The sequence below is a fragment of the Echiichthys vipera genome, assembly GCF_963691815.1.
Source record: "Echiichthys vipera genome assembly, chromosome: 12".
NCBI lineage: Eukaryota > Metazoa > Chordata > Actinopteri > Perciformes > Trachinidae > Echiichthys > Echiichthys vipera.
The window spans coordinates 22,803,525-22,817,787 of NC_139837.1; the positions used below are offsets into that span (position 1 = coordinate 22,803,525).

Genomic DNA, 14,263 nt, shown 5'->3' on the forward strand with positions numbered 1-14,263 from the left:
AAATCTAACAGATATTTCCCTTTTAAGGTGGAGGCAGTTTGCGTGTGTGCGTGGTTTGCACGTGGAGAGCGTTTGTCTTAGCGAACTGGGGAGTCTAACTCAAGCAGGGAGCGGTGTTCAGCTGCTCCATTAGAGTTTGTAAACAAACACAATCACACACACACACTGCGTACACAGTCTGCTTGAGAGAGAGAGAGATTGTTTGCTTTCTAAGAAGATACGTCTGTGTCTTTCATCACTGAATCCCTCTCCTGGTCTGGTTGTAATTACTCTGTGAAGCCGAAGCCAAAGTTTGATGGAAGGAGCCAAAGAAATGTGTGTCAGAAATATATCAGAACACCCAAAGTATTATGATAAACACACACACACACACACACACACACACATTCTGTAGATCAGAACCAATCGCAGATGGATACTTTATTCTAAGGAGGACACCGTCTCATTGACATCTCACCTAATAAAAACTCGCCCATGTGGTGCTCGAGGGTGAGAATTACTCCTTAACTGTTGTTCGACCCAAGTCTGAAAACACACACATACTCACACAAACACACACACACAAGCGCAGACATTGAGATGGTAATTAGCTCCTCTCTCTGCTCCTGCATCTAGAAGGTAAAAGAGACATCTGATGACCGGTCAGCCACCTCCCCAGCTTTTGTCCTGGGAAACACACACTCACACAGACCTATAAAGAGAGTGAGTGAGCCATGCCTCAGTGCTCTCACCCTCCACACCCACACAGCAGGAACAATAGGCCCCTCTGACTCGCTACACTCTCTTTGTCCGCCGTCTTCTCAATACAACTCAATAAATCGCCCTGACAGGTTTCCAAACTCTCAGGATCGGGCGATTCAAATGAACAGTTGTATTGTTATCAAGGGGAAGACGATGATAAGCTTTGTTTGGTCCTCGTGACGCTTCACGCAGCCGTTTGTGTCTTTTCAACATCCGTCAAACTGCGTTTTACACCGTTTACGCATATTGAACTTAACTGTTTCTCCTGAGACAGAATGGTGGGCTTGACAATGGAGAAAAATGGGTGTAGGTACTGTATGTTGTTTATCAGAGCGGCGAGGGAAGACCTCCAGTGAAACCACAACCTCACATCTGCTCTGGCAAAGTACATAACGCATCCAAGATGGACCAATTTGAAGACAGGGCAGAGGAGCAAGTTGTACCGTCTGTGCCATCTTTTAGCGATTATAGAAACATGTAGCTATGAATTCCTGGAGGGTCTTTTCAACAAAACTCTGTGCTTTTAGATTATACCATAAAAATGGAAAGCAAGGGACTGACTCGTTAGGACAAGAAAGGGGTACCACTTGGCAGAGCAAGTCATATTCAAGCCACAAAAATGAGTCTCAGGTTTTGACGCGGTACAATCGACTAGGTTTGGTCCCAGCTACATAACACATTGACACTTTGAAGGGGATCATTTTAACTACCGTTTCAGTGGTCAGGATTCAGACCCCTGAGATGTGTCAGCACTGCCTTAACGTCTCCATTAAAAGTTAGATCCTAATAGAGCTTATGTTCTGTATTAAGTCGTTTTTCCACTGACACAACACTCTGTTTTGTGTTTCACCAACAGAAGCTCCATATTGGACCAGGCCTGATCGGATGGACAAGAAGCTCCTGGCTGTTCCCGCCGCCAACACCGTCAAGTTCCGCTGCGCCGCGTCTGGAAACCCCATGCCGACCATCCACTGGCTGAAGAACGGCAAAGATTTCAAGGGAGAGCAGAGGATGGGAGGTATCAAGGTGAGAGAACTTTACTTCAAATGTGTTAACACTTCAAGGTTACAGGAGCGGTGACTGAAAGATTCAAATCCTCACACCAGCTCCAAAATAATCGGCCAGCAGGAGGTGATGCTCTGCCCGCCTTCAACTACCATCTGAGTGCTTTTTAGCAAGGCATCTTAATCCCCTGCTAGTCCAGTAGAGCTGCTGTGTGTCCATCAGTAGATCAATGTTAGTGAAGAGATGCTCCCTGGTGTGAGCAGCTATAACTGGAAGAGTGTGAAGCAGAGTGCTGAAAGAGCGCTCATGCTCTGTGAATCTTCTCACGGTAAATAAAGGTCAGGAAACTTACCGCCGGGCTGGACGCCCCTAGCAGGACTCAGGCCGCTCTTAGCCCCGGCTGAGCTGACCAAAATAAATGTTGAGGTTCGAACTGCTGCCCTGAAAACAGAGTGGGACACAGAAACATGCATGCTCGCGTGATAGCTCAATGTTGACAGTAATGCAGTGCAGCAAACAGCTGTTGTACTCAGTTTTGTCATCAGATTCACTCTAAACACTGGGCTCTCATGTGGAATGGCACTGCTTAAAGTAACAGGGTTTGGTTTACTGTTGTGTTCCTTTAATGGCCCTGAGCTGTAGGATTAAAAGACAAAATCAGTGTAGTGAGAACATCGGAATTCAAACAGTCAAAATGTGTGTTTTGGTTGAAAATAAACTGAAAATGAATGACATCTAAAATGATGCCCCGGAAGCGTTCTGAACTCTCCGTCCCCCTCAGTTCTCACACTGCCTCAGTGAAGTGATGATGAGGGGAGACAATTTACCTGTAGAAATTGAACAGACATTACTGACTTTCACACAGTTTTAATGCAAAGTGCTCCATTAACATTTTCAAAAATTCTCTTTTTGATGTTGTGTTTGAAAAGAGGAAAAGTGGCAATTTAATTATATCTTCTTCTGTGACACTGAAGTTCCATCTTCTAACTTCAGCAGAGTAAAGTGTTGTGTGTCAGGCTGGTAATGGAGCAATGAGAGACACTTTCTCCCCAGTGGAGGTTTGGCATTTAAAGAGTTAAATGTAATGAGATCCTGCAGCTATTAACAGTTTACAGAGATCTCCAACATCTGCTCCCAGCAGACCAACAGCAGTTGTCTCCCTCCCTCTGTCCCCACTCTCTCTCTCCCTCTCTCTCTCCCTCACACACAAATACACACACACACACACACACACACACACACACACACACACACACACACACCTGTCACCAGCCCTCAGGACACTCCAGCTCACACTGGAGAGGCTGCCCAACAGCAACTTTTAGCATGTTTAGTATGCGTAAAGATTCGCTGATGACAAAGTTTGTTCCTGCGTTGTTAGCAGCAAATGAATCCCAAACTGACCAGTAAAAGCACTTCGATATTGGTTCCATCTGTTCGCCAAATCTCCGACTTCTTCTTTCTTCCCTTAAGTGTCCTTTTTGTGTAGAAAATGGCTCACCAATGGCACGTTAACAAGTGCAATAAAGACGTTTGTGTGGAGAGTGATGCTGCGTTAAGATATTAGGTCAGGGTAATCAGTAGAATGTCTCAAGGTAGACTCTGCAGCGCTTATCACACACTTTATTTCCCTCTGCAGCAGTGACCATTTTGTGCACTACCGTGCTTTAACATATGCAATGTTACATGTATAATTAGAGAGTGATATGTATAGCTAACTATCCATAGTGAGCCTTTACGTTGTATGTGAGGTCCTGTTGGCCTTGTACTGAGTTGTGTCACGATGAGCCGTGACACTAAGTTGTCAACAAGCCACCCATACAAATTCCTGTACATTTTCCGCTCCGTATAGCTCAGCGGATAGAACTTGGCACCAACTATTGCTGTGGGTTTAGTTCCCACTGTGGCCACCCATGCTGAAAGTATAGGCACTCATGGTGCTGTAAAGTATGTAGGTGTCCAGCCAAGCGGGACATGTTATATTTGCGGTGTTGAACTGATTCTGGATAATGTCAGAGATGCTTGCCATTGACCTTGGGTTTATAAACGCGGCAGAAGAAAGATAGTTGTACACTATAAAAACGTTTTAATGGCATCATATCTACTTTTCTACACACAATCGGATTTTATGAAATCCTTTTTTTTTTTCTCATAAAAAAAAATTGACTTCTTTTACCATTTACCGAGTCTCCTCCTCTTCAGCTATTTCCACTATTTATTTATTTTTTGCAAGGGCACTGCACAACATCCGGGGCCTAGCATTGGCCAAGACGATTGTGATTGGTTTAAAGAAATACAAACAGGCCAGAAAGTTTTCTTGGCTTTATATAACTTGCAGACTTTATGTTTTAAAAGCCACTTAACCCTTAACTCATCAATGAAACAAATAATCCAGTGTTTCTGCCAGTGAAAAATGTTAATTTTCTGATTACAAGGTACTCTTTTGATCACATTTAGTCTCGTTCTAATAGATATGTCAAGAATTGACTCATGCCTTGTTGAGACATGTCTCCAGTTCTTATTCTCTTTTCAGTTTTTAACTGAAATTTTAACTGATGACATTTCTTATCTGAAGCAAGTGCAACTCCAAAGTCACCATTAACTCATGTATTTAGTGTGATGGAGATGTAAGACAGGAGGTGGCAGTTATTGAGACGTCCCTCTGTGTGTCTTTATCAAGATGCTATCACATGCTCCTCCTCCCCTCCCTCCTGTCCCAGAGTTGTTTTAAAATCCAGTTAGCCAGTCACCATGTGGCCGCTGTTGGCCTTGAGGGAGGTGAACGGAGAGGTCACCCTCTATAGAATCAGGGTGCTGGGTGACAGACAAGCCTGTGACACCACCGGGCTTCAGAGGGGTCAGGGGTAACAGCTTCACCCATCTTTAATGTCAAAACCTCTGCTAACCCCACCGCAACCCTGCCCCAAACAATGGAGGTGAATGAAACTGTGTCTGTGGAGCTCAGTCAGTTCAAAAGTATATTTTAAAGAACTCATCAGTAACGTTTTCTTCTTTTTAATGCAATGAAGGTAATTGACAGACAGGTGCACTGAAAATAAATTCACGTTATCTTCAATTATGTGTGAGTGATGTGTCTAATACCATTATATTGTCACTTAATTTTTAACATCGTTACCCCTCAGCTCCTTTTTTTCCTCCTGCCATACGTGCATGTTAATGTGTGTGCTCTGCATTTAGATCGCCTGTCAGTCGCACACACTGACAAGCACTGCGGCATCTTGATTCCTTTTCTTCTTTAACGTTTCTGTGTAAAGGTTGAATGAATAACTAGTGTCCTTTCAGTCATGGTGGCTAATGCTGCTCGTGCTAACTACCATCTCAGTCAGTTCATGATCTTTTTTAGAAAAATCACTGTGCTGTGGAAAGTGCAGGAAACATAAAATGCATCATTTGCTGTTCACTAGTTGATTTTTAGTTAGTTTGGTTTAACCCATTGTTGGTCACTTGTATTACTTTAGTAATACAATTAAGTCACAGATATTTTTAAAGGGCATAAAGCAAGAGGAAACCTAAAAAACAGTATTAAGTCTTTTTTGAATTGGCTGAAGATTGAATCGTCACTGTGTAGATGACACACGTGATACACAGAATGCAACAGTCTGTTGTCAGGACATACATTCTTTTTTTTTTTTTTTGCATTCACACTCTCCGTGTCACAGCCCTCATCGCCCCACCTCACATCTGCCTGTGATGAGTTCATCTTGCAGGGTTGGGGGTTAGATGGGAGCAACCCGGGTACTGACAGCCTGACAATGGCCTTCTAAAGACTCTATTCCTCCTGCGGGGTCCTCAAGGTGAAGCTGTCTTTCCTCCGGCATCCGTATTGAAATGACAAGATTATTTCTGATTTGACAGCCGTGGTTAATTTCAGCTGAATGAATCAGGACCGTGTCTGATTTTAAAGGTTTGGATGGGTGATGGGATGATTTTGTCACCCGTCTCTCAGGGCTGTGTGTGTGTGTGTGTGTGTGTGTGTGTGTCTGTGTGTGTGTGTGTGTGTGTGTGTGTGTGTGTGTGTGTGTGTGTGTGTGTGTGTGTGTGTGTGTGTGTGTGTGTGTGTGTGTGTGTGTGTGTGTGTGTGTGTGTGTGTGTGTGTGTGTGTGTGTGTGTGTGTGTGTGTGTGTGTGTGTGTGTGAGAGAAACTGTTAGTGACTGTAACTGATCCTTGCTGATCAGCACCATGGAGTCCTCTCCCCTCAACACCGCCTACCAGAACAGTCATTTACTTCAGAGAGAAAGTAACGGACGGGACCATTAGGGTCTATTACCTGCCGTAGAAAACACCTCCTGTCTTCACACTGGAGTGGTTGAAAGTGGCCTTTTCTAAGGTAGCACCATGTTCCACTTGGTTCCTTGAAGAAACCATTTTAATAACATCTTTCAAACAGGCCTGAAATATCATTTCTTTTGTAAGATATGAAGAGATAAATAACAGCATCACTTCCTACAGAAAGTCTCTCATATTCAGTTGGATTTGCTTTATGGATTTTATGTTGGTTCATTATTTTGAAGAATATTTTGTCTAAGGAACTTTTAAAGGACTTTTTAGGGCAGTAATGTTTTATTTTTGGAGGATGTTCGTGTGGGTCACGTTGTGTTTGCAGTGGATTGTCCTGTGATGGTGTCTGGGTGCTTTTGCACTTGCTTTACCTCAAATTCATGTTTTTTTTGTTTTTGTTTTGTTTTGTTTTTTTTGGGGGGGGGGCGTAATGCTGACTTTAGTGTGAAAATGTCAGTATTGGTAGTATAATTCTCACTCTTAAAAGCCCAGATCGGACAAATCCTCTGATTATCCAGTCTGACAGACCTGTATAGTTCCACTCTAACATCTTCTCGGTGTATTTTTCCCCCAATGAGGACACAGACATTCAGTTCTGTCTTACAAGCGCTTTGTAAGTCTATTGAAATGCTACACAGAGAACTAAACGGTACGTTTGTTGAAACTAAATGAAACGGTAAATAGGATGTGTGGCTCATTTGTAAAATGGAAAATAAAATTCCAGCAGGGCGACATGCCGGAGCATTGTGCGCCTTCCCAGACAACTGTGGTGCTCAGAGCCTCCCTCCATAATGGAAGGGCAGGGCCTAAAGGTTAAAGTTCACCTCTCTATTGAGCCATCAGATGGATCTGGGGAGAGGTGGGCGTGTCGCCAGCCTATTGAGCCGGCCCGGGTCTTTGACAGCCAAAGCCAATGCTGTTGTATGCTGCCACATATGGTGTAAGGGATTTTATTGTGTTCATGCTAAACTGCAGCGGCACAAGCAAAACAAAAGTTGACAATGTAATTATTGTGTTTCATTTCGTCCAGGTCGCTCGGCCCTTAACTGAGTTTTCAATCCCTGTTTTGACAGGTTTCCAAGGTAGGGCTCTTAAACTGGCTTCACACTGTTACTTTTTAAGACTTTAAGCACTTTAAATCCGCGTTTTAACACAGCCTTGGATTGTGAGTCTCTGTGGGTCGCGTAGGAATTTCTACACTTTGCAAGATTATTTTTGGCTCTTTTTAATTTTCAACTTTCCACGGTCATTCACCTTTCTCCCCTGTCGTTTTACCCAAATCCGCCAGGGATATCAAAAGAAAGATTATCCTGTTTATTTGGTTTTCTCACCCATTTTCTTCTCCTTTAAACTCTCAAACGACCAATTTTACAGTCTTCTCCTCGATGTTGATGCAGTGGCACGAGGAGCCAAACTCAGACCCACAAACTTTGCCAGCTTTAATAGCAAGCCCTTAGGGCCGCTTCTATCTGTTTCCGCTTTCTCTGTAGGTCAAATTAGACGGTAGCACAGATCTGGGCCACTGCTCCGCTCTGACACAGTCATAAATTCTGGTAACTGGCCCCGCCGGTTCTGACAGGGCTATTTTGCGAGGTGAAGACGGAGGGTTTGGACTATAAAAGGAGCAGAGCTTCCTGTGTTTTCTCAGACAACTGCCACACTGCAAAAAATGTCTGTGTCTTTATGAAGCATTTAATATGGCAGTGGAGTAGTGAATTCTTGTTTTGATTAAAGTAAGCAAAATAATGTGCCAACAGGGTGAGGTAACTTCACCGTTTCCATGGCAGGCTCTTTAAAGCAAGCAGAAATATCTTAAAATAAGGCGGATAACTTTATTTGTGTCAAGATATTTCATGCACAAAATGCTGAATTCAATACCAATCCCGACCTACTCCTCTTTTCTCTTTCCTCTACTTAAAGACTGCGTGTCCATTGAACGTCTCCTTCAGATGCACACTTTTTGCAGTGTGAAACTCTCTGTCCATTCCCATGGCTTGTGCCCTTCTGTAGGTCCACAGCCAAAGCCCTAAAACCTTTAAAGCCTTGTATGACTCTAACGTAAGCTCCTTAATAATTTAATTCTGTTTGGAATCTGGCATGATTGGAATGAATGGGATTATCACGTTTGGGGACTAATGCTGCAGGTTCAACAGGGGTTAGCCAGTGTAACATGGTCATAAAAGCAAGTGGCATGTGTGGAGAAAATAATTAAATGTGCAAAGGGAAAGACAGAGGGGAATTAAAGTGGAAATGTCACTCAAAGTTAATATTAATGTTGCATTTGAAAATCAAACACTTTAAACAGTTACAACAGTGGTGGTGGTAAAAGTCCAGATTTTTTATTTTTAAAGCAAGAAACTTTTTTTGAAAGTGGCAGTTACAGGATAATGGTGGATCAATAATGTTATGACATCAGATTGAGACTCAAAAGCCAATGAAGTGACTCAGTTAAAGTCGATTATACAACAATATCAAATGATCTACTGTTTTTACAATCAAAGCGAGGTTGTAACAGCATCATGTTTGAGTGTATACAGCTGGATAGGAGTGTGTTTTATTGCTTAGGAATTCAACTTTTTCATTTTTAAGTAGAAAGTAGTGGTTTTTGGACTTTCAAACGTTGCATTGTTTTGATTTAAGATAAATAAAAGAACAAGTTTTACACACAAAACATCATAGAAATGTCTTATTACTCAGTGGAAGTGCTTGGGGAAAGTACATGCTGCTCTCCAGATTGTATCAAAAATACATGTTTGTGTCGAGCTGAAAATAAACTATGATTATGGAAGTTTTTTTCCTTGACAGCAGCCATAATCATCTTAAGTTAAATGTAAAATCTGCACAGTAACTACAGCTGTCAGATGCATTTAGTGAAAATGAAAAGGTACTTCAAATTGCCAGTACCACAAAAGCAACACAGGACTTAAGTAAATGTACCTTCCGTGGCTCTCTATTATGAGGTCTGTTTTATGAAACGGAGACCTAAATAAAACCATAACTCTGATCACAGTTTCTTTCTCTTTCTGTTGGTGGTCTTGGCTTCTGAGCATCGACTTGAGCTCGTATTTTACCACCTTCTAGATTCCCTCCTCATGCGTCGCCGCTTTTTTCTCCACCCCCCCACCACCACTTCTCTGTGCTCAGCTCGGGCTGAGCGACCACAGCAGAAGGCGTCACTCATCTGCTCATGAGAGCAGCCATTGACTTCAGTTTGACTCCCCGGCTCTGAGAGGGGTAGACGGGGTGGAGCCAACCCCTCTCAAAAAACCATTTGCCAGCGTTGAGCGGGGGCTGCCTGGTCTATGTTACCATGCAACTGCAGAAAGCACACACAGGCATAATATTTACACTGTTACATTATTTTCCGCATGTGCCTCCAAGAGAGAGAGTCAAGGAGTGTATACTGTAAGACAGAGGGAGGAGAAGGAGGGGAGAAGAGTGTGATCCTTAAATATATACGTTCTGTGAATGGCTGGCCTCCTACCTAAACTCGTGGGGTTAAACGTTTGTGAAAACACTAAGCCCTCTCTGGGTCGGCACATTTTCCTACGCAGGTGATGTTAAGTGTTCCACCCTGAAAAGCCTCTTTGTTGACATCACTCACTACCGTCTTTAGTAATTCTGACCTCTTACGGAGGAGTTCACTCCACGCTTGTCTCGCAGCAGTGAGCACAGCGTCGGGCGTCTGCGCCGCATGTTTCCACTTAAGCTGTGGAGGTCGTCCCTCTTGGCCCGTGGAGACTCTTGCCTATCGATGCGTAGCAGGTTCTCTGTTCTCGCCTCGCCGTGCTGAGCTGCTCACTCTGCCTCTGAGCGGCTTCTGAATCTGTCAAGTTAGTATCTGTCTGCTGCTGCCATCCACACACACCTGGTTTGAGTTATTATGCAAAATTTGCCCTTCGACTCTCTGGGGATGGATTGCTCTTGACTGGCACGGTGGAGCCAATTTCAGAGGTGCATAAAAAAAATCTGCAGGGAGAGAGAAGGAAATGATTTTAAGAGACTTTTACTGAGCTCTCTCTTAAAATGATCCCATATGAGAAGTTCTCTATATCAATTAGTTGAAATGATTCCTTAAACATTTGGGGCTTTGTGGCAATTGTGTTTTCAACACTCTTGACATCATTTTTTAGGGAATTTGTTAAGAAATATTGCATTTTGAGAATGACCAAGTACAGATTTCTTCGGTGTAAAAATTGATCTAATCAGACTGCTCTCTGCTCCTGAATCCTTTTGATCTCAGTTGTCTTTGTGCTGTGGGCACAGCGAGCTGTTTCCCATCAAGACGTTTGCACCGCGTCAAAGGATTGTTTTCTGCTCTTCACGCCTGCTCAGCGTCAACCAGTGTGCAATTAATACAAGGAGGTTAAAGTTGTACTACCATTTGAAATGTTTATGCAAAAGGTGTTTGGACCTCAGTAAACATTCACTGCACACAGTACGCTCTGTTTTCAAATCCTGGCTGCTCTGTGATGTTTTTTATCAAAGGAAGGGGCAAGGGAAGACATCTGACGCTAGAGAGGATGCCTTTCTCTCTAGTGAGAGAGGCTCTATGACAGCTCCGGTTTGTGATTTAAGTCGACAGTATTTTATTTGTATCTGTTAATATATTCTGACATATACATTTGGTTTGATACTGTATGATATTATAAGTGGAAATACTGAATAAGCACTTGTCTATCAGGCCTTGAATATAACACCAAACTCCCCATGAGATTTCTTGAAATAGGCTCAGTATCCAAACAAATTTCGTTGTGTTGTAATGACATATCCTGACTGTTCTTTCCTCTCCCCTCCCTCTGTCCTCCCCTGCAGCTGAGACACCAGCAGTGGAGTCTGGTGATGGAGAGCGCCGTGCCGTCAGACCGGGGAAACTACACCTGCGTGGTGCAGAACAAGTACGGCGCCATCACCCACACCTACCAGCTGGATGTGCTAGGTAAACAACACGAAAACATTTACTCTCACTTCTGATTCTGTGTAAACAGCGAATAAATTAACATGCACCAGTGGTTTTGCATAACCCACGAGAGTTGTTGGTGTAAAAAAAAAAAAATATGTCTACATTTCCTGCAGCACATCAGCTGCTAATGACTCCATGCTTTCTCTCAGAGCGTTCCCCCCACAGACCCATCCTCCAGGCAGGCCTGCCAGCCAATCAGACGGTGGTGGTGGGCAATGACGTGGAGTTCCACTGTAAGGTCTACAGCGACGCCCAGCCGCACATCCAGTGGCTGAAACACATCGAGGTCAACGGCAGCCGCTACGGCCCCGACGGCGTTCCCTACGTCAACATCCTGAAGGTGGGTGTTCATCCCACATCTCTAATGAGTCCCGGGTTCTCACCTGCCCGGAGCAGATTCAACCTATGATAATTTCACTCATAATTAATCTCCCTTAAATGTCTTGTGTAATGAGTCTTTACAGTAGGTGGGTCTGCAGGGCCCACAGGCTCTTTTCACCGCAGTGTGTAATTGAGGAGCTCATTCCTCGAACACTACACCTCCATTATGGGGAACAAAAGCCTCACCTGCACTTCCCTACGTGCTGCAGCATATAGAAATGTATGCATATTTATAATGGTGTCTGTTCTAATATGTGCACCTGCACTTCTTCAGTGTTGAGAGAGAAAGAGATGAAATCCTAGAGTTGAACTGATGAAGGTGGATTCAATTAGATTAAATAATAATTAAAGGTGGATTTTTGTGATCCAATTTTCCTACTGTGAAAGCAGCCATCATAGGAACAGCTAAGGAATTTACCCACTGATTGCCACAGCACTACCCCAACAAACTTCCAACATTATGTATCTCTAAATGTATTAATATTGTTATTAGAATAACTGACAGTAGCTACTCAGGCTGTACCGAATAGTTGAAAGCTTCAAAGCCTCTTTCATGACATTGATATTCAAATTTTTGGGGGGGAATTCTATTTATTCTGCACAGTTACAGATAAATATTTCTATCATAGCATAATGTTGCTGTGAGCCTGAAGCTATGAGCAGTGTGTCCTTACTGACACACAAATCACTTTAATAGCTTATTCTCTATGGGAATGTCCCGACAGGCCAAAAGTGCACCATTGTGAGCTGAGCTTTTATCGAACACACTTTTTCCATTTATTGTTGTCGCTCGCTTTGAAAGCACCAACACAGATGAGGAACGGCTGATTCTCAATGTCGTAATGGGGAGGTATCTGTACGACACCTCCTCATTTCACTACGAAAATCTAAATAATGTGGCAACTGGAGGGATTAATCAAGCTAAAGTACTCACCCATCAATTAAGAGGTTGCGTCTCCAGTCTGATCTCGAGCACACACCTGATAGGTTGGCTACGTGGTTCGTTTACATTTATGACATCATGAAGTATGACAGAAGGCATTCAAAGCTTCATTTAAAAACATCAATAGACGCTTTGAATGTAAAAAAAAAAATTGCATGTGGTGCAGCCCTCATAGCTACAAATCTGATCACTAATGTGTTACGTCCCTAGTCCTGATGTGTGCATTTCTTCCTGAAGTTTACTTATTGAATTTTACAACAACAGCAAACATCTGCTTCGTTTTGACTTTCTGAGAGATTAGAAAAAGGCCAAACAGAAGGAAAGAAAATGCCAGGAACAAACACAACAAACAAAAACACGGATGTATGAGACAGCAGCACTCACTATGACAAAATCATAAATCCACCTTAAAGGTCATATTTTGAAGCCATACCTGCTACACTGGTAGTACAGCTTTGATTTATTGAGGTTGCATCTTGTTGCCCAATGTGTTTACTTGTTCTGGATTGAACTTTTCTATCTTACGTACATCACCTGACATGCCAGGCTGTGAAAGATTGTGTCTACCTGACTTGCATCTCCAGGTATTCCTTTGGCATTGATTCCTGATATTCTGATATGTTTTTTCTGGTTCAAACTGCATTGCGTGTTTTGTCCCTGGTGAGATAAAGGTTAAGTAAACGTAACGGGTTTGCTCCAGTTAAAGAATAACTCCTGGAGGTCTCATCACCTCCCCAGGCAGCGTTGGTGTTCAAGAATAGAGTAGAAAGCATTCCTCGCGAGGACAACACCCTAAACCCACTGAGAGGCGTGTTTTCTTTATTTGGGGTGATGAGAAAAAAAACAAGAAGGCCTTTTGCTTTCTTATTTGGCCTCTCCCTTTTCTTTTTTCTGCCTCTAAGAGAGAGCGAGGGAATAAAACAAACATCTGGTTTGGACTAAGTTAACTGCCGTGGTGGCGGCAACGCAGGGAGAGAGACAGGCTCTGTTAACCGCCACTGCCGTCAGATGTGCTGCGTCGCGTGGTTTGAAGAGGAGGAGGAGAGAGGAAAGAGGGAAGAGGCACCCAAAAAACCCATGGAAAAAATGAGTGGAGGAACAGAAGGAAGGGCAAAGTCAGCAGGGAGAGAGAGAGAGAGAGAATGTGTGACAGAGTAGTGGGTAAAGATGGAGGGTGAGAGACTTAGAGAAAGAGAGGGAGGGGTGAAAGGCAGGGAGACAAACAGAGGGAATGAGAAAGAAATGAGAGGTGGAATTGAAACAAAGAGAAGGGAGAGGAGACAAAAAAAATCTGTGACAAGTGATGGATTTGAGGCTTTAAAAATACATTATTCAGCAGAGAGTTAAGTTGAGTTAAAAAATAATGATGTCAAGATAGAAGAGTGAGGCTGCATCAGTGACAGATTATTTTGTATTTTAAGCCTTAATTAACAAACTTAAGGAGCACAAGCGACGCTCATCGCCCCAATGTCTCACTGATGGATCCTGTAACGAGGTTCATTCATTACATATTATATTTATTCTATGAACACTTGGCATGAAAGTTGAAATTTAGGGAAAAAAGATTATTTCCTCTTGTGCAAAAAAATAAAACTATCTGGGAATTTTTAGACCACTTTGGTTTCAAGCCAGCAGCCAATTAGCTTAGCTGGGGTTAGGTTTTTTATTTCAAACGTGTGAGCAGAGAAAAGAAAGATTTATTTTGTGGATAAACTAACCAAACAATATTTGACGAGTTTAACGTGTCCAAAAAGGAGCTATAAGCTTAGCATAAGTACTAGAAACAGCAAACCCGGCTCTGACTAGAGGGAACAAAATATTCCGTAAATGTTGCAATACTCCTTTAAAATAGACTCATTCACAGTATTTCATGATTTAGGAAACTGTCTGAAACAGCCATTGAACACTTTTTCTCTTTGTACATAAGAGG

General features: G+C 42.8%; 1 protein-coding gene across 6 annotated transcripts in view; it reads left to right on the top strand.

Annotated features, from left to right (window-relative positions):
- fgfr3 (fibroblast growth factor receptor 3) overlaps nt 1-14,263 on the top strand; it is a 72,977-nt gene that overhangs the window by 37,419 nt on the left and 21,295 nt on the right. For all 6 annotated transcript variants that reach the window (XM_083924422.1, XM_083924421.1, XM_083924423.1 and 3 more), the window contains exons 5-7: nt 1,598-1,767; nt 10,862-10,985; nt 11,159-11,349. In XM_083924422.1, the coding sequence (XP_083780548.1) occupies nt 1,598-1,767; nt 10,862-10,985; nt 11,159-11,349 (485 nt within the window). The remainder of the gene's footprint in view (nt 1-1,597; nt 1,768-10,861; nt 10,986-11,158; nt 11,350-14,263) is intronic.